Raw genomic sequence first — 21,636 nt, 5'->3', positions numbered from 1 at the left:
AGCTTTAAGCTAAAATATGCCCTTTTGCTTTGGGCCTCGCAGCCCCCAAGAGCTGCTCCAAAATGGAATTTGGCCCTTGGGCTGAAAGACATTCTGTACCCCTGATATAGATGGCGCTCAATACCATAATAAATGACCTTTTCATTCTAAATTAGCTCTTAATGCCTGGAGGTTTTGACGAACATGCTGTGACATTCTGAGGTTGGGAGAGGACTATACCATGTCAGAAGCAGCACTAGGTGATACTTTAAAACAGTCAGGAGGCCAACTCCGTTGTATCCTGGGAAAGGCTGAACAATGGCAGAATCACAAAAGATTCCCCCACAGGAATCTTCTTTTCATTGTGATCAGCCTAAGCTGAAGACAAAAGGATTATCTACAGAAGAACCTGGTCTCTTTTTCCATCCTGGGCTATGAAAAGCAGGGCCGGTTTATAGGATTATACATACAGCTGACTGCTTGAAAGCAAGGTGCCTAAATTACTTACCTCTCAGAGTTATGAGGATCAGTGTACCTTAAATAATACCAAGCGGAATCAACAAATGTATCCATGGTATCTGTTTCTCTCCTTGCAGGCTCCTTGCATCTGAGGAACACATATTATTAATTGTTGTTGTTGTTATTATTATTGTTACTATTATTATTATTACTCATTGCATGATGGACTGCTGACGTTCTCTTAAGAACGAAGCAGTCACATAAGGGCCAATATATACTATAGTTCTGTGATCCTCACTTATTGTGCAAACCGAGCTTCTATGCAAGTATGCAGGGTGAGGGCTCATAGAGATGAGATCCACAAGTCCCTGCTTTGCAAGTCACATCAGAAATCTAAAATGCAAACAACTAAGGAATTCCTATTCTGATGAATGATCAAATCGATTCTATGCTATCTTCTTTCTTAAAACTGCCTAAATAGGTCATAAATAAATGGGTATTTATTAAAAACAACAACAAAAAAACACTTTTCCAGTATGAATTCAGTGATTTCCAGTTCTGAAATACTATAACACCCCAGAATTTCCTAGGAACCACAGTCCTTTAGCCCTTCTATGAGCATCCCAATACAAGAATCCTCAAAGATTCAAAGGAATAGCAATGATCTGTTCCTTGGGGAATAAGTATAAAGACAAACAATTGGTGGCACAAAGATAGTTGGATTTTTGTAGCGTGGGGGTCTGAAATATATTGGCAACCTAGCAAAGATGGAAGGTATTAGGTAGATAATATTACTCAAGATTTGGTCTCATTTTATAAGGATTTAATCTTGTATATGGATTTGTAAAATATTGATATTAGTTTGGATCCACCTAAGATATTAGCACTTAGGTCCCACTGAAATCAATGTGAAAAGTCCATTGACTTTAATGGGAATCAAGTACAACTAACTTAGCTTGGCACCAACCTGTGTTTGGTTCACACAATACAGTGGGCTCATCTGGGGGTTATTTAACTCACAATGAGCTGCGGTGCGTATTAGGTGCATGCGGCTGCTGTTTTGAATATGCAACCCCCAATTTGGGGTTGCAGCATGCTGTGCGAACCTGGCCATCGTCGGTTATTTGAGGGTCAAACAACCCTTGCGTAACCCACAATTAGTAGCAGGGTTATGCGAGGGTTGTTTAACCCTTGAATAACCCATGATGGCCGGGTTCACATGACACACCACAACCGCCAATCGCCATGACTGGTGGTTGCATATTCAAAACGGTAGCCGCACGCACCATGGCTCATCGAGGGTTAAATAACCCACCATGTCGTGTGAACATGGTGATATTACTGAGCATATAGCTCTCTCTCTCTCTCTCTCTCATCTTCAGTCCCAGCTTTGACATCACAGGATGTATTGGACTAAACTGCAGAGACTGCTCAAACAGCCTCACATTGTTGGACTTTACTGATTGAGAACATGCTGTATGAGCGAAGCATCTGTTCATAAGGAGAGAGGGAAAGCCAACACACGATTCTTGCAGCTTGTGTGTGGATCTATAGTTGGGATGTACGATGTTACAACTTTGGCTCTCCATTTGTACACGTCCTTTCTCGACAATCCTTTGACCTAGCAGCCTCTTTCCCAAATCCCAGGTGTGTGAGGGCTGGTTGTAACTACTCAAAGATGATCTATATGTTCCAGAAAGAAAACCCACAATACAGTTCTCCTGAGCCTGTACTATTTCAGAAAGCAAGTGGGGGTGGGGGTGGGCTAAATCACATGTGTGCCCTGCTTCATCACGTAAGAAACTATCCGCACACAGAAAGACAGCATGTCAATGTTGTATGTATGCAGTGATGGCAGCAAAGAAACTTGACTTCTCTGCCACCATTGCATCTGCTCCTCAATGTCGCCAATGGAGCCTTTTTGGGTGCTGAAGGGTTTTCTTGGTGTAGGTTGTGGTGTGCAAGAGCTGGAATCCTTGAAGACCCACTGTGACCAACTTGCATACATGTTGCAGGTAAAGTTGCCCACATCCGTTCCAACGTAGATGCCATCGTTTTGACAGAATCTGTTATGGATGAAGCTAGAATCCAGTCTAGTTATGATGTTATTGATACTTCTCAGCATGCACAGCCTGCGGACAAGCTGCTTGGAGGCTTGTGGCCTATCACATGTTCCCTTGATCTTTGCCCATCTTTCCTATCTTGGGAATTGAAATCTGCCAGGACTGCCTAGGGGTATGACCTCAGAGGTAGTTAATGCCTCTTTGAGGGATGCAGTTGGTCCTTGCTGCCTTGAAGGGGACAGTGCTGCCGCCTTTATTAAAGAAAGCAAATTTAGATCCAATGGTTAGGGATAACCATTGTTACCATCCAGTGTCTAATCTTCCTTTTTGGGGCAAGATGTTGGAGTATGTGATGGCTTCTCAACTCCAGGCAGTGCTGGATGTTGCTGATTGTTTAGATCCTTTCTAATCCATTCTCTTTTAGCCTTGTGATACGTTCCATGGGGTTTTATACGAAGGTCAAGAAGCAACAGTAAGAACCAGACATGGAACAACCAAGTGGTTCAAAATTGGGAAAGGAGTACGACAAGGCTGCATATTGTCGCCCTGCTTATTTAACTTATATGCAGAGTACACCATGAGAAACGCCGGGTTGGATGAATCACAGGTCGGAATTAAGATTGCTGGGAGAATTATCAACAACCTCAGATACGCAGACGATACCACCCTAATGGCAGAAAGCGAAGAGGATCTCAAGAGCCTCTTGTTGAGGGTGAAAGAGGAGAGTGCAAAAGCTGGTTTGAAACTCAACATTAAAAAAACGAAGATCATGGCATCTGGCCCCATCACTTCCTGGCATATAGAAGGGGAAGAAATGGAAGCAGTGACAGATTTTATTTTCTTGGGCTCCAAGATCACCGCAGACGGTGACTGTAGCCATGAAATTAAAAGATGCTTGCTCCTTGGGAGGAAAGCTATGGCAAACCTAGACAGCATAGTAAGAAGCAGAGACATCTCCTTGCTGACAAAGGTCCGTCTAATCAAAGCTATGGTTTTCCCAGTAGTAATGTATGGCTGTGAGAGCTGGACTATAAGGAAGGCTGAGCGCTGAAGAATTGATGCTTTCGAACTGTGGTGCTGGAGAAGACTCTTACGAGTCCCCTGGACTGCAAGGAGGTCAAATCAGTCCATACTAAAGGAAATCAACCCTGAGTGCTCATTGGAAGGACAGATACTGAAGCTGAAGCTCACATATTTTGGCCACCTAATGCGAAGAGAAAACTCTCTGGGAAAGACCCTGATGCTGGGAAAGACTGAAGGCAAAAGGAGAAGGGGACGGCAGAGAATGAGATGGCTAGATAGCATCACCGATGCAATGAATATGAACTTGAGCACACTCCGGGAGAGAGCGCAGGACAGGAAGGCCTGGCGTGCTATGGTCCATGGGGTCCCGAAGAGTCGGACACGACTGAACGACTGAACAACAACAATCCATTCTCGGATCTGGTTTTGGGATGGAAACAGCCTTCATCAACCTGGTGGATGACTTATACTACGGAATGGGATGGGGAGTGCAACTCTTTTGGTTCTCCTGGAACTCTCCGTGGCTTTCAGTACCACTGACCGTTGTATCCTTTTGGACCATCTATCTGAACTGGGCTTGTAAGGCACAGCATTATGGTGGTTTCAGTTCCTCCTGGAGGATCGGTCTCAGAAGGTGGTGTTGGGAGACTATTGCTCCACCCATGGCCACTGGCATATAGGGTGCCACAAGGTTCTATCTTGCCCGTATACATTTTAACATATACACAAAACCACTGGTGAGAGTCATTTGGAGACTGGGGCTGAGGTGTTATCAATATGCAGGTGACATTCAGCTCCACCTTTCATTTCCATCGACTCATCTGAGGAGGCTGTAAAACTCTTGAACTGGTATTTGGAGGTGCTTTTGAGATGGATGAGGGTGAACAAGCTGACAAGACGAGGTAGGAAAACTATCTACTTTGGATGGAGGCTGGCAACTGGTCACAGATGGGGTTGCACTCCCCCTGAAGGATCAAGTACACAATTTGGGAGTTCTCCTGCACTTGGTGCTAACTGGGGAAGCTCATGTGATGGCAGTGGCCCGTAGTGCTTTTCACCAGCTTAGGCTTGTACACCAACTCTCACCCTGTCTGAAGAGGACCTTGGTAATTCATGCTCTGGTGACATCCAGGCCAGACTACTGTAATGCAGGCCTCGTGGGGCTGCTTTTAAACTTCAGCTTGTACAAAATGCAGTTACTCAAGTACTGGTAGGTGCTAAGCAGCTGGATCAAGTGATACCTACATTGTACCAACTGCACTGGCAGCCAATGCATTTCACAGCCCAGTTCAAAGTGCTGGTGTTGGCCTTTAAAGCCCTAAATGGTTTGGGTCCAGGCTACCTGAAGGACCATCTCTACCCATTCCAACTGCCCACATTCTGAGATCAGCACTGGAGGTTCTGCTTCTGGGCCTGCATATAACAGCAATGAGGCTGGCAGGCACAAGGGACAGGGCCTTCTCAGTAGTAGCCCCCCACCTGTGGAACTCTGTCGCAACTGATGTCCACCAGGACCCATCATTAAAGGCCTTCAAGTGGGCCCTAAAGCACACCTGTTTACCTTGCCCTATAATTGGGTTAGGATTCTACTGGGGCAGTTGTATATATGGTGCAATCTGCTTTTAACTGTTAATTTTGATTTTATCATTGCTCTTATTGTTTTATAGCAGGAGTGGGCAACTTTGGAAGACTCAGGGGCCACAGCATTCCCTGTCACCACTGGAAGCGGCCATGCTGCCAGAATTCCAGCAATTTTGCTTTGAAACAAGGCATGCGGTGAACTGTTCAGAAGCCCCATTATGCTAGGAAGCAAAGGACATGCTCCTTGTGCACTTTTTTCCCCAGCAAAATAGCTGGGATTTTGGGGGTAGCAGCAGTGGCAGGAACCAGGTGGGGGCTGCATAAATGGCCATGGCAGGCTGCATGCAGCCCGTAGGCTGTGTCCGGCCCACCTGCTTTATGTTTTTAAGTCTTGTTGTATGCTGCCTTGGGAGCTACCCTAAAAGGTAGCTTATAAAACTTTTAAATAAATAAAATGCACCCAACTCATATGAGGAAGTAGTTCATGTTTTTGCTCCTTCTGCTGAATGGTTTCAGTGTGCTCACTTTGGTATGTGACAATTACATCAAGGTCTGTATGCTTACAAAATATTTTTACAATCCTATCCTAAAGAATAAAGATGTAAAAAAGCTTTAGAAAGTTAGATAAAAGGTTAGGATAGGTGCCTCCCACAGACATGCTAATTTTCTATGGTCAGAGGAACCTGGGGGAGTGTTCAACCATGCAGTTGCCCACCTGCATTCTGAATTGGCGCAGTCTTGGGAGAGCTGTACCAGATGAATGTGTAGATTAGCCCTTAGTGGTGAGAGAACAGCGGATGCGGAGGGTAACTGAGGGCCAGAGAACAAAGCAAGCTCAGTCTGGAGCTCTAGGTGATGAATCCCGCCCAATGAGCAGTCAGTCCTCCTCACTGATGCTCAAAGTAATTATTCATTATTACCTCAAAATGACTGAGGTTGAAACATGACATTCAAACCAGTTTCCAGGCCCTGATTAAGCCCTGCTCTTCTTACACAGAGGCACTGCTGACACGAGAATTGCCCTGTGACATTTCTTTGCGCTAGTCGCACTTTTAAAGAGATTACTGTTGGCTATATTACAGAGAAAGAGATATATACTAAGAGGAATCCCTGTGTTGAAATTTGCCAGTGCATGAGCCCCTTTTTTAAAATCTCAAATGCTTTTTGCAACAATAACAAAAAGAAATGTGTCCTCCTGAGTCTCAGTGCTAAGCTACCTCATTACCAAAAAAGAATCTCTTCATAAGGCATTAGAATGTCCAGAGAAAGTGACAGGTTTACTGCTTCTGCGTTCTGAGGTGTGAACCGCTTGAGATTGCTTATGGTTCCAAAAAGGCAGCCTAACAATACAGAATTCATCATGTCAATTCTGCTGAGAGCAATGTTCCATTAGAAGCATGACAAGGAAACAGTCTCCCAAGGATACGGGCACATTCTGCTCCTTTCCGCCCACCATCCACATAGCCTAAAAGAGCACACAGATCTAGTGGCCCTCATGAATATGTAATTCTCTAAATCTGAATTAGAATCTGTTGACCAAGCAAACAAAAGGCTCAAAATCTGGCCTGCATAAAATCCCTTTCTAATCCAAAGAGCTGCCTGCCATAAACAACATGGCTCTCAGATCTATACCAAAAACATTGGTCTTAAGGCGACTTCACCCATTCCAATTTTTCTGTGCGGAAAGAATCTTCTGGTAGACAGAGCAGCAGCTTCCCAATCCCTGTATGTGCAGCAAAATAAAACAGAAACCATGTTTCCCCTATGTGCTGAGAAAAAACGAATGCATGCAAACCCTTGCTCTGGACTAATAAAATAAATGAACAAAGAGTCCTCATTTGCTCAGCAAGAGATAATTGAATTAGGGAAGGCAGTCCACAGATCTTGCTTTAACTGTTTCTGATAGCAGTATAGATAATCTTGTTATGAAGGGAAAAATATTGCCTCCACCCCAATAAAGTCCATGATACTCCACTCTACTTGCTGAGCCCAGCAGTGGGAAAAGGGCAAACAGACACACAACCTTTTGGAATTAGACTATTTCTCCAGTTATAACAAGGTATGGCAAATTGGAAGGAAAAATATTTGATTTATACCACCCAGAAATCCTTTTTCTGAATGAAGGTGCATTTCGAAATCTATCTATCTATCTATCTATCTATCTATCTATCTATCTATCTATCTACATACACACGCATGCACATCTGTCTGTCTGTCTGTCTGTTTGTCTGTCTATCTATCTATCTATATCTATCTATCATCTATCTATGTATCTACATACACACGCATGCACATCTTCCAGCCATAATTTGTCTGGGAGAAGAGTAAATTGTGTATTAATAATTATTATTAATGTTTTGGTTTGGGCAGTGGGTAGTGGTCAAAAAAGAAGGCAGAAAACTAACATTTTTCATTATTAAAATTTTACTTTCTCACCACCGTGTACATGATGTTATTGCTTTTTGAAATAATGCCAACTGTTGAAGAGGAAAGCAGCCTCATTCAATATAATAAAAACAGCATAAAACATAAACATCAATGCAGTACAACTGAGAGGCAGAAGAACTATTTTAACCAGCTAAAAATACAAATATTCAATTGCTTAATGTTAGAAAATTTGCAGTATAGCATACTCACCTTGGACATGAGCAGTTTACCCAGTGTGACGCGGAAGCTAAAGGCGAGCCACCCTTTCCTGTAAAGGATGTTATATTGGGCAACTGCACAGGTAAGTCCTTGTAAGGTACAGGAACAGGACCACAGTTCCGGCAGTGAATGACAGGAATAGGTGTTCCCCAGTAACGCTGTCGTGAGATCAACCAATCTTTTAATTTACTGCTTGTGAGGTGTCCTCCTACTCCTTTATTTTTGGCTTGCTGAGTGATGGCGTTTAGTGCTTGTTGTCTGCTCATACCTGTGAACTGATTAAAAAAAAAAGACAGCCACTGATTTACTGAATTACTCATATTGCTATGGGAGTCACAGTCATGTTTTTATGTATGGACAATATTCCTCCAGCCATAGTCAATGGCTGTATATTCCTCCAGCCATAGTCAATGGAATTAGGACCAACTGCCCATGAGCAGGAGAGAAGAAGCCAGAGAGGTAAACTACCATCACTGTCTTCTCCGCCTACTCTTGCTTCACCAAGCTGTGACTGGACCCCTCCTCCCCTCATGGAGGCCATTAGAATCAACTGGCCTGTGAGCAGGAGAGGGAGAAGAAGTGAACAGGCATCACTGCCACCTCTGTACGAAGTCTACTGTTTTAATTACACATTATTCCCCTTATTGGCCTTATGTAAGCTGCCCTGGGAGCCTTGTCAGCTGAAGAGCAGGATAAAAATGCTCATAAATAATAAAAGAATGCTTAAAACAATAAGTAATGGTCATTGTATCTAAAGCCCCAATAGATTCTCTGTTCAAGACCCTCAATTTACAGCAGTCTCTTTTAGAGACAAAGGACTTGAAGAGCCTCCTTCCTTAAGACAATAGTAATGCACGCTTGCTCCTTGGGAGGAAAGCTATGGCAAACCTAGACAGCATAGTAAGAAGCAGAGACATCTCCTTGCCGACAAAGGTCCGTCTAATCAAAGCTGTGGTTTTCCCAGTAGCAACGTATGGCTGTGAGAGCTGGACTATAAGGAAGGCTTAGCACCGAAGAACTGATGCTTTCAAACTGTGGTGCTGGAGAAGACTCTTACGAATCCCCTGGACTGCAAGGAGGTCAAATCAGTCCATACTAAAGGAAATCAACCCTGAGTGCTCATTGGAAGGACAGATACTGAAGATGAAGCTCAAATATTTTGGCCACCTAATGCGAAGAGAAAACTCCCTGGAAAAGACCCTGATGCTGGGAAAGACTGAAGGCAAAAGGAGAAGGGGACGGCAGAGGATGAGATGGCTAGACCAATGCAATGAATATGGACTTGAGCACACTCCGGGAGAGAGCGGAGGACAGGAAGGCCTGGTGTGCTATGGTCCATGGGGTCACGAAGAGTCAGACATGACTTAACAACTGAACAACAACAAATGCAACTTAGGTGCAATCCTATACCTGGGGAATGCTGGGAGCTGTAGGACTTTTTTCTGTCTAAACACGGATAGGATTGCACCCTTAGCTGATGGGCTTAGAAGGATTCAAAAGCTCTTTTCTAGGATTCCTTCTTTCTGATTCTGATGAGTATAAAAAGAGATGGCATAGCGCAGCACAAATATTTTAAAATTCATATTCTGAGGCCAGGAAAGAAATGGCTGCATGCGATGCTTTGCACATATATCAGCAACCTCTGACTCCCCCCACCCAAAAAAATCCACTTCTAAAGTGGAATGCAATGAGGGGCTATGGTGGACTGGTGGAAAATGCACCACAGACGTTCTGATGCTGCACTGATTCCTCTGCTTAAGCCTGGAAAATTCACAAAGCGAAAAAGATCAGGCCAGTATTGCCAGTCCACATTGCTGGATTTTATCAGGGCAGCCTATACCTGCTATCAGAATAGAGACAAGAGTTTCCTAGAGTGATTGTTTTCATCCCTTTCTGTTCTAGCACTAAACTGTTACTTAAAAACACACCCACCAAAAACCCTGCTGTGCCAACATGCTCTAACGCGTAGAGTACCCTTTGGAAAATATGGTGTAACAAAGGATAATTCATACAACTTCCCAGGGTGGATCCAGAATACGTTCTACGTGTGAGGAAGGCATCCAACATTAGCAACCTGTTTTCCAATTGCGCAATGTCATTCCGCTAGCACAAGGATCCTGATCGAATAAAATGAGTACCACAAGCGCCGACCTCTTGTGCAACATTGTGCAACACAACACACCCAGTTAGGGCAGCTCTCTGGAGGGCTGGCCAGGACCAAATGCCTGGCTCTGAGGGGGTCCTTCCTCAGAGCTGTGCTGTGGATGAGGTGTCCTTGGAGGCGCAGAGCAAGAAGGGGGGCACTTTGGGGAGCCCTGCTGGCTGCTCTCTGCAGCATTTGCCACGGTGGGAGAGTGGGCAGGTGGTGTTGGATGGAGCGCCTGCTGTTGCGCCTTCCTGAGACAGTGCAAGGAGCATAAGAGGTGCATGTCGCGTTATCACTTGCGTAACATTTTGGCAAATGTGCCACAACTGCAATGCTTCTGCGAGTGCATATCTGCGTTCGATTCCCCATGCTTGGCCCCCAGAATTTCTAAAAAGTTTGTTATTTAAAAATTAATTCTATTAAATCCCTTAAAAATGGGAGACCAAATATTTAAACTTTTTGTGAATTCTCCTTACTTACACCGTCCTATTCAAAGATGGTGATAAAAGCCACCAGCACAGAATCTATGCAGGCCCAGAACTTCCAAGTTTCCACACGTTTCCACACCACATGGTTTGGAAGGGCATTTAAATGCTGAACCATTTCAACCACTCCATGTATATGCACCTCTAAGGGTGCAGTCGTATGCATGCTTAGACAGAAAACAGTCCGACAACTCTAGGCATTCAGACTTTTTTCTTTCTCAGTGTGCATAGGATTGCACTCTCAACTCATTTCGTCCGATTGTATTATGTTCCGCAGATACTTATTTTTATTTTGACTGATATCTATGTTTGTGTGTCCATTTTAAAGTCGTCCGTTGTTCCCAGGCAGCATGGAGGAGTGGAGATGGTAAAACAGAAACTCACAGTAGCATACCAACCTCTCCAGAGTTGATCAGTCTCTCTGAGCCATCTGGCAGAGTTTCAATTACTTCTTCAAAAGTCAGACCCAAGTTCCTAGCCACTTCCGCATCATCTGGTCTCATGCAAGGGATTCCTGAGGAGGGAAAAGAAAGAAAAGCATTTCTTACATAGACTGTAAAGAAGATTATTTCACCTTTCAGTTTTAAAAATGAAACTGCATTCAAGCAGGTGAGCCAACAGCGCTAATACATGTCTCATGTATACTTTCAACTTCTTTAACCAATGATTCTTTTTCCCTGGGGTAGGCAACCCGGTGTTTTGGACTACAACTCCCATCATCTGTGGACTACAACTCCAATAATCCCTGATCACCGGCTATGTTGGCTGGATCTGATGGCAGTTGTATTTGAAAACATCTAGAGAGCACTAGGTTGCCTGCCTCCTCATTTCAGCCTGCACGAAACTAGTCTTCAACATCACAACTGCCTCCACCTTCATTAAACTGAGACTCCCACATTCCACTCAGCCTTTGCAGATTCAGTTCAGTATGTATTGATAGATGAATTTGTCCTTGTCATTTTGGGCTTTATATTCTGAAGTGCAAGAGATGTGGAACATGCCTCTTTTCCCACCCTGGTTTTCTTACTGGCCTGTACCTGAACAATGTAAATTCTTATTTATTTTATTTATTTAATTTCTATACCGCCCAATAGCTGAAGCTCTCTGGGCGGTTCACAAAAATTAAAACCAAACACACAATAAAACAATTTAAAATATATAGAACATTAAAACCACAATATAACAATACAACCACAATAAAATCTAGCAGCAGTGCAGGAGTTTAAAATACAGATTTAAAACAGCAAAGATAAAAATTTAGAAAGCTAAAATGCCTGGGAAAATAAAAAGGTCTTTCTCAAAAATCAATTTGAACATATTGATCCACAAAGTTTTCTCTTGCTGCAAAGCAAAGGGTAGCTTTCAAGACTCAAAAGGACACTATTTCTGTGAGCCCAAGGGTCGGGGCTTAGATATGTCTTTCTAAAATAGCAGCTCTCCACATTGCATGGCAAACATGCTTTTGAAACTGGGGGAAGTTTCAAAAGCCATTTGTGATACTGCATTGGGGGTAGGGTGGGGGTCAGCTATTCAGAACAGTCAAGTATTCCACTAAGCTAAGCCAAACCCCTAGCCATTAAAAAGTAGGATCTGCAACAAATGTTGCAGTGCGGAGTACTGCTGTTCATAATTCCAGCCAGCCAAGCCCTTTCCTAGGACACTCCATTCTATTCCTCTGTCCCCTATGGTTCCCCCAAGCCTGCTGATATCTCCCTCTTTTGTGTAGATGGTGGTGTTTTGGTGACACGAGGAATGGCATCTGGAGAACTGAATTTGCTATTAGAATATATGATACTGATGGCTGAGTAATGTGATTAATTTAATTCTATCACATTCTGTTTTGCATATACGCATTTTTATTTCAGCTGATATTTCAAATAAAAGTTTTTGTGTTTGTTTAAAGTTGCCAGCTGGAAAAAAAGTTAATAAATGGTGAAAATAATGTGTGTTCTTTAAAAAGGTTTAGATGGTTGGCCTTTACATCGGAATAGGATTATTTTAACGTTTTGCTTCAAGTGAAAATAAATCATCGTTAAAGCTTATGAAAATGAGCACTGACACATACTGGTCTGATCTTTAACACAGTACACCAACTACAGTACAAAAATTAGACTGCATACACAGCTCTGTATACTACAAAATGGGCTGGTTCTTGCAACACAACAGTCCACCATGGTTTAATTTAAGCGTGGCGGCTGTTGCTTTATGCCAGGCACCCGTAGGTGCCATTTTTGCATGGCACCCGTAGGAGCCCAGCTTGCCATGTGTTGTCATGTCATGTGACACCATGCAGCAGCAGCTGTTTGAGGGTCAGACAATGCTAAATAACCCTAAAACAAACCATGGGTTATTTGTGGGTTGTGTAACCTCAAACAACCCCCGCTGCCTGGGTTCAGATGACGTGACAACCCACAGCAAGCTGTGTACCCACAGGTGCCATGTAAAAATGGCACCCGTTTGTGCCTGGCACAATACGACAGCCCCTGTGGGTAAATTAATCCACCGTGGGCTCTTGTGTTATGCGAACCAGGTCAATGTGACTGCACTACCTAGGGTTGCCAGATTCAAAGCAGGAGGACAGTTATATACCCTTCAGGCTCCTGATGTGGCAGGTTATAAGGCAGCCAGAGTTTTCCCTGGCCTTGCTGTCCATTCCCCCAACCCTGTGCTTGCTATGTGGCATAACTGAAGCTCTGATCAATTATAGCAGGTTGGGGGAACAGAGAATAGTGACAGGGTAAGGGAGGCAATGGGCAGGAGAAGCCATGGTTACCTTACCTCCTGCTGCTTCAGGAGATTTAAAGATATATGACCGTTTTCCCAACTTCAAATCTGGCAATGCTAGTAGTAGCTGCATCAAGTAGTAGACCTTTATTTCTCCTTCCATGGATGCTTCTAGAAGCTAGACACAGCCACCAGCAGTTTCAACTACAAGGGTGCAATCCTATGCAAGTTTAGACAGGAAAAGAAGTCCTACAACTCTCAGCATGCCCCAGCCAGCCATGCTGGCTGGGGCATGCTTGGAGTTGTAGGGCTTTTTTTTTTCTGTCTAAGCATGGATCGGATTGCACCCTTGGCCCTATTATTTCACTATTTTACATAAAACCACAATGTTGTTCCTTTTTTCTCACCTATTTTAGTATCAAGGAAGCCTTCAAACTCAGGTTTTGCTGATATGACAACAGGAACCTCCTGATTGGTGAGCAAATTCATAGCTGTCACTGAAGTAAGAGAATCTACCAAAAAAAGAGAGTAAAGTTCATCATAACCGAAACATACTGCCAAGAGTGGACACTTACTACTAAGAAAGCCTGTTGCTTAGTTTTGTTGCAAGCAGCCCTTGAAGATCAGATGTTCCCTTGCTTAAAGCAATATGTCATTTTGAATTTAAATAGTTTGTAATGAAATGTGCAGAGCTAAGGTGAGAAACATGATGTGCACTAAGCAGCCAATACAAGCATCCCAACCGTGGAACTCCTTCCCCCACTCATATACGGATGGTACCAAGTCCTACAAGTGTTTGGCGCCAGCTAAAGACCTATTTGTTTACCCAGGCTTTTGTTTAGACTTTCCTCTCTTCTCTTTTGCTGCTTCATGTAAACTATTATGTATCTGTTACTGTTCCCCTTTGTTTGATTATATTTTTGGTCAATGTTGTATTATTTTTACTGTGTTTTATTGTTCGTACTCTGCTTTGGGATTATTTCATAATGAAAAGTGGGTAAGAAATTTCTTAAATGAAACAAAGAAATATGTACGTAAATAAATAGGATTTTAAAAAAATTAGCACATAATGAGATTTTTAAAAAAAATCCTATACTTCTTTCAGCTGAGGAAGAGGGTAAATTTACACAATTATTATGTGTCTCGTTTCTGTAGTTGTCTGTCTGGGTTTAGGAACAGACTTCTATAGGACTATTTTAAAACATGCATCTTGTCCCAAAGACAGGAACACATTTCCCTATTTTCCCTGTTTGCTGCTACTCCTGTTGTCAGGATTACTGTCTTACTGTTTTGCAGTTCTAAGCCCATACAAATAGATTCACATTACTTACTTTGTGGTTACATAGCACATCAAATCAATCTCTTGATATGGAAATCATTATTGGACTAGTTTACAAATGTCATTCTGGCCTGTTTTTCACATAAATATTGTATTTTCAGTGCTTAATTAAAAAAAATGATTTCTGGGTCTGATGTTTTGGTAGGCTGAGTGCCTTGACGTTATAAACTTTTAAGATGCCACAGATTCCTTGTTGTTTTGGTTGGAAGGAGATCATGTAGCTCGCTGGTGTTCAGGTGACAAACCAAACTCGCTGGTGTTCAGGTGACGAACCTGATCCGCTGAGGCCTCATGTTCTGGCCTGGCTTCTCTAAGCATCTTGCCTTTACAGATAAGACTGGCCTGCTGCTGTACTCTGCACACCTGCCTGCCTGCCTGCCTCCCCTTTGCACCCGCCCATGTACTCTGTGGCATCCAGCCTTTTTGCCTCGAATTCAGGCCACCAGCCCTGAAATATTTGTTATGATTCGGGCTATATATTTGTGCCTATCTTTTGACAGGCATGCTCCCATGTTAGAAAACTATTACATGTGGATTGACCCATCTTGCTCAAAGCTGTCAGTGTTAGGCTACAGAAACAACTATCTGCCCTAGTAAATCAAGCACTACTAGAACAAAAAGATACAAGGGGGAAAAAATCACCTTTGTCCGGGATGAGCTCCTTCTGGAAGACTTCCTTTAGACAGCTATTTCCATGTAACAGTCTGTGGTTAGATAAGATATATAAGTGGGATGAGCCATATATGGCTTCAGGTGCATATGCATAGGCCGCTATCTTCTCTCCTGTTGGTTTGTTATTGATCTGACAAAAAACAAGGAAACTGTTACTGTAACTTTCTCCAGGACAACATTTCCACTTACATGCACATTTAAAGACTCCATCCACTTAAGAAAGCTGCAAACACAGAGACCATATTCAGAACCCCTTCTGTTTGATGTGCCATATTCTGAGAACACAATGGCCATATAAAGCTAAATAGTTTGTTTAAGCTAATTCTGGTTTGTTTGTAAGTCCAGACTTGACCAGGCTCTCTAATCATAGTTTGGGACCAACAAACTAGGATCATAAACATTTTGACATTGGTTTGTGAATCTTGGGTTGTGTTAACAGTGGTTTATTGTTACATTCAAAGTCAGTATCCTGGTTTAATCCTAGTTTGTTGCGTTGCTCTGCCCCCACTGCTCATCTGGCTACAGAGGCACGAGGGAAGAGTGGCTTGAAAATGGAACCACTTATGCCGCTTAAGAGACTCTGGTGTTTTCACAGATCTCTGCCTCTCTCTGCTTAGCAACAGGCTCTTTTCCCCGCCCACCTCCTCACAGACAAGCTCTCCCTTTCCAGCTCAGCTACCTAGTTCTGTAGCTGCCTTTCTTTTAACGGGACCATGAACACTTTCACCCATATCTAAGGAGGGGTATCTGTTAAAAGCACATCTTCAAGCTATACAAACAGTGCAACAGATACAAATGCAATTTCACCTAAAAGCCTCCCCAATCATCACCCATTTACTTCCTTCTAAACTCAGTTTCTGCAACAATCCACTCATCTTTTATATTCTAACCCTGGACTCCAGTTATTGCTCTATCATCTGTCACTCTCCTTGCTCACCAGTGAAGATTTAGTACTTTAAAAACCTTGTGTGTCTCTATTGAAATAATGGTCTCAGGGGGAAGGACATTTGTTCAGGAGAAAAGAGTTAAGAAATAAGGCTGGTTAAGCCTTCCTTGGGAAGCAAGGGCATGCCAAAGTTGGCCTTAAAAGAGCCTTCATGGTTCCCACCCCATTTCTGCAGCCAACCAATCATAAGAGAACTGATGATGCAGTGATGCTTTACCAGTCCTCGGGCAATACAGAAGGCTTTGGTATATCAGCTGGACATTTACAGAAGAGGCAGGGTAGATCATAACAAATCAACGTTAGGTGAAATAAACTGATTTGTTTGTCTATGAGCTAGATCCTGCCTTGTTCAAGAAACTATGGCTAAAAAAGCCCTCTATGGCTTAGCATTACACCCAAGCCAGGCCAATAATTTCAGTGCAATCCTATGCATGCTTACTCAGAAGTAAGTCCAGCTATGTTCATTAGTGTGTTTTGGACTGCAGCCACAGGCAGAAAGCTAAAAGAATTTTTTTTTCTGAATAGTCTTGGTTAGAGACAATGTTCCCAACCTAAAGATTCCAAAACCTCACTGAACGTGCTGTACTGATTTCAATATGTTTTGGAAGAGGTTGATTAAGCAGATACTAGTCACTGAAATATGTCCTTAGGAATTGCCATTTTGGTTCATTTAAGCAATGAACTGCATAGGCCTAGTGCCATACAATGTATACCCAATTAAGCTGTCATAAGAAGTAGGTGATAGACAAATATGTCAGAAAAAATAGGAGCAAGATAAATATAAACATGCATTTAGTACCTTAAAGATTAACAATTTTATTGTGGCATGAACACTTGTATATACCAGGGGTGGGCAGGCTGTGGTCCTCCAGATGTTTTGGCCTACAACTCTCATCCTTCCTTGCCAACATAGCCAAAGGTGAGTTATGATGGGAGTTGACGGCCAAAACATTTGGAGGGGCCACAAGCTGCCCATCCCTGGAATATATACATACAAATGTCCTATATACAAATGAATGGCAAAGTCTTACAAAAGACATTTAATACTATTTATCTTGTATACATCTGCCACTGCCACATTATCCTGCAAGCTCCTTTCCTCTCATGAAGAAATCCCCCTCTTTCATTTTCTGAGCTAACCACAATGCAGTGTTACTTCTCTATCAACATTCTCAGTAACCATGGTTAGCTCAAACCATGGTTTATAAATTTTCTAGTTATGATTACTAACTGTAGTTTGTAACCAACTAAGGTTAGTGAAAATGCTGATGCAACACTGCATCATGGGTAGCTCCCAACAATGAAAGGGAGGGGTGTATTCCCACTGGCACTCCTGATTTCTTCACTGTGCTTAGGAGACTGGGCTGTGTTACATCTGCATTGACCCCCAAGTCAGCAGTACTCAAATGGGTATATTATTCATATGATTATACTCCAAAGTACTCCGTTCAGAGCACTCTGCTCCACCTACAACCCATGTGTGATTTCTAACATCTCTAGTTATATTCTAGCAGCTTTTAGCCACTTGTAGTACTTTATGAGAAATATCATTGTAATTTTTAGCAATTGCTAAGGAAGGGCTCACCTTTAACATAAACTCAAAATAACATCCAACGCAGTCCCCAAGCCAATTGGCTTGCATTTCCTTTATTCCATACCATCTAGGGAGATCTGACAAACCATCAGACATGGCCTGCAACAACAGTAGAGGACATTTTAGGAGTTCAAAGATCGGTAGAGCATGTTTGTCCATACCTGGGCCTTCTTTCTCCTTCTCCAAATCAAACTTCAACAACTGCAGAATGCTGCTGCAAGAATTTTGACTGGGGCAAAGTGCCGGGACAAACCACATTACCTCTTTATTATATCAGCTGCACTGGATGCCAGTGCAATTTAAGCTGCCAGTCATCTCCTTTAAAGCCTTAAATGGCTTGGGACCCATTTACTTGGAGGACCGATTCCTCCCACGAGAACCTGCCCATCCTTTAAGATCAGCTGCTTGTATGTGCTGTTGCCTTCAGAGGCATGGCTGATGGCAACATCCAAGAGGGATTTCTTGGTGGCAATGCCCCACATGTGGAATTCCCTGTCCCAAGAGTTTGGGGCATCTTCCTCTTTATCTGTGTTCTAACAGCACATGAAGACATTTCTCTTTAAACAAGCATTTGACTCTGCTGTTGCTTTGAGCGTGTTTTCATGACTTATAGTATTGATTTCCCGGAAAAGAGCATATCCTATGGCCCTCTAGACAGTGTCTAGTGGCCAAAGGATTGCTCCCTAAATTATTTTTAAACTGGGAGGCTAGCATGTTGCAAAGGAAAAAGCCTTCCTCCAGCAACATCTTTATTTGGGTTCAGAGCATGATTTTGTGTTTTGGAGCTCAGACCTCACTTCTGCCTTCTACTTAAGGGCGCAATCCTACGCATGTTTAGACAGAAAAAGATCCTACAACTCCTAGCATTTCCCAGCCAGCATGGTTGACTGAAGAATGCAAATAGTTGTAGGACTTAAGGGGCATGTCCATCTAGGGAACATCAGCTAGACTGGGACCCCAAGCGAGCCGGGTCTGAGATTCTGCACCTGTGATGTAAATGGTACTCTCCTTTGTATTTTAATAACTTGTGTGACACATAAAAGATTGAAGTGGCACTCATTTTAATGAGTTCAGGATTGCAACTACAATTTAAATAAAATATTATTTTCTGTGCATATTTCATAACCCAATTGTGCCTTGTGGTTTAGCTCATTACATTGACCTCCTTTGTTTCTTTGTAAAAACTGCAGCACAAGAAATGTATAGCATATGAAACGTATTTTTAGTTTTCAATTAAATATCACTTATTAAGACCACATATCTTGTTTCATGTTTTCCTCCTGGAAAGATGGTCTGATCTGCTGTCAAGGCAATGTTGTAACTCTCCCCACTTCCAAATAACAGAGAATTACAGATCAGAAGTGAAGGGAAGCCAAAGGGAGTTGGACACAGGATTAAAATTTTTAGGAAGCTAAGCTTGACAATTTGGACTTCTGTTTTGAAACACAGAGCATAAGATCTGAACTTGTAAATATAAAAGTAGCAGCATTAGTAGTAGAAGTGGCAGTAGTGGTAGAAGAAGAAATTTTTAAAATGGCCAAGCCATTTTGGTGCCTGAGGAAAGAAGCTCAAATGGTGTCCGCTATGGGGTTAAAAAATAACGCCAATAATTGAAACAATTTCCAAAGGGTCGCTGTGTTTGTTGCAGCTAAAAAAGGATCTTAAGGCACCTTAAAGACTAACAAAAGTGTTATGGCACTAGTGAATGGACCCAGCTTTGCACAGGTTGGAATTGTCCTTAGTCTGAAACAGCAAAACCTTCAAACAAAGTTACACAGCTATCAGAAATGGACAAATTGTGCATGAGTAAATCCACAACTGCTGACACCCCTAGGCACAGCCCCTGCCCTGTGCACCTCTATGGTCCCTTGAAGGGTCTGCTCACTCCATTACCCTTAGGGGGACTGCCCTACAGTGGCAGGAAGGGGGCAGCTGTATAACTCTGTCCCTCAAACTGTCCCCCCTTTCCAGGCTTCAACCTACCTCAACTGCAAAGTTATACTCTACTTAGGGAAGCCTGCCACCAAGTGACCGAAGATGATATTGCAGGCTTCAAACACATGGACACATTTAAATTAATATTAATCAATGGATTAAAAAACAAACAAATAACTTTGAGTTGCACACCCCTGGGCTTCCCTTATTATGCATGCCATGTTTTAGGTGTTTAGGTCTCATGGCCTTGGAGCTATGGCACTGACAGACAGACACATCCTCCTTTATTATTGCAGATAAGCTTTCGTGGGCTGCTGTCCACTTCATCACATGCACAAAGTGATACCCTGAGTTACATACATATATATATATATATATATATACACACACACACACACACACACACACACATATGGATCTGCCTGTATCCAAGAAGAAGGGCTCTGCTTACAGAAGTTGCCTTTGCCCGATTTTCAGGGATCAATCCTCCTGTCCCCCAGTACCACAGTTCATCCTATTCAGTAGGGTTCCCCTGACCCTCTCCCCTGTAGCATTTTCAGGGGGCTGGAGGGGCTGATATGGGGAGGAAGGACAGGGACATCTACTTCCACCAGTCCAGTTGAACACACCTAAACCTGGATCCAACCTATGGTTGGTGGGAAGGGGATTTTAAAAAGTGCTGTACCCATAACTCAGTCTAACAATTCATGCATCTGATGAAGTGAACTGTAGTCCATGAAAGCTTATGCCCTAATACATTTCTTAGTGCTTAAGGTACCACAAGACTCTTTGGTGGCTGTTTTTTTTTCAGTTATTGACCATTTTCTGTCCTTTAATGGTAGCACCAAGTTAGCCACCTGCCCCACCCTGCCTGATGGTAGGTTGGGCACTGGGAGGAAATTTAATTGAATGGGCACGCAAACCAATTTTGTGGAAAGAAAAGACAAGGACATTGTACTTCATGAGAGCCCAAGAAAGCCCACACAAATTAGCAAAAGAAAATTCTAGTAAAACAACAACCAGAGATGTAATATGATGAAATGAATTGAAAGGGGAAATAAGGATGTAGCTAAAGGTTAAAATGTATTTTAGCATACCTTAAGAGCAAATCAACAGTAAGCAGCACTCACATAATGTACCAGGAGAGCAAAGGAAATAATAAGTCATTATTTGTTTTCAAAAATGAAACAATGAATGTCAGAGCAATCTACCTCATCAGGGGGTGAAGGCAGAAGGAGCCATAGCAAATACCAGGAATCCATATGAAAAAATATAACTTTTAAGAACATCTGAGCAGACAATTTATTTTATTAAAAGGACAAGAAACGTATCAAAATGCTACTTCAGAATATTAATGGGATGCAAACAAGCTGGTTTGTGACATGCAGATATTTTTATATTTTTAAAAAACAGAGAGGAGGCAACTTTGCTTTGGTAAAAGTTTGATGACTGTAGCTGTGATGCCAAACCCAAATCAGGCAGAAAATGCAGAAATAAGGTCACTGTCCATTTCTTTAATATACCTTATGTACAGGCACAAATACGCAAACGCTCAATATATTTAGAAATCTACGTGATTTCATTTCAAAAGATGCCTATCTTAATTACCTTGTTTAGGTCAACCAATACAGCACCACACTCTGTAGTGCTCTGTCATAGCAATGTTGCAAACAGATCCATGATGTCATGTTGACGGGAAAAAGAAAGGAGAACACCATGTCTGTGTGTGGGGATGTACCTGTTACACAACTACAAGCGGAGCCAGATAAGGCGTGTCAAGGAAGGATTCTTTATATATACCACCTCAAAGGCTTATGTACTGCTATATATACCACCTCAAAGGCTTGTCAGTCACTGCAAAATGGAGGATATTTATGCACAAAATACTTGGTAGCACAACATTAAACTGTGATTTTAACTAAGATGTGACATAGCATCATGGGCTTGGCTTATTTGGGATGCTAGTGCAGCAGTATTGGTGCATGCCATTGTGTGCACCGTTGGGAACTCTGAATATCGTTATTAAGTGGGGAATGGACAGAAG

The 21,636-nt window shown here is 42.5% G+C and overlaps 1 protein-coding gene across 5 annotated transcripts in view; it reads right to left on the bottom strand.

Annotated features, from left to right (window-relative positions):
- Positions 1-21,636, bottom strand: part of LARS2 (leucyl-tRNA synthetase 2, mitochondrial) — a 101,756-nt gene that overhangs the window by 29,692 nt on the left and 50,428 nt on the right. For all 5 annotated transcript variants that reach the window (XM_084858119.1, XM_084858121.1, XM_084858123.1 and 2 more), the window contains 6 exons: positions 17,649-17,756; positions 15,088-15,247; positions 13,514-13,618; positions 10,781-10,896; positions 7,743-8,026; positions 488-586 (listed from right to left, as the gene is read on the bottom strand). In XM_084858119.1, the coding sequence (XP_084714245.1) occupies positions 488-586; positions 7,743-8,026; positions 10,781-10,896; positions 13,514-13,618; positions 15,088-15,247; positions 17,649-17,756 (872 nt within the window). The remainder of the gene's footprint in view (positions 1-487; positions 587-7,742; positions 8,027-10,780; positions 10,897-13,513; positions 13,619-15,087; positions 15,248-17,648; positions 17,757-21,636) is intronic.

The sequence above is a fragment of the Heloderma suspectum genome, chromosome 5 (assembly GCF_057233095.1).
Source record: "Heloderma suspectum isolate Gila_16-S chromosome 5, 16-S_ref, whole genome shotgun sequence".
In the NCBI taxonomy this organism is placed as follows: domain Eukaryota; kingdom Metazoa; phylum Chordata; class Lepidosauria; order Squamata; family Helodermatidae; genus Heloderma; species Heloderma suspectum.
The sequence above is the reverse complement of the archived record's forward strand: the minus strand, read 5'-3'. Positions and strand labels throughout refer to the sequence as shown.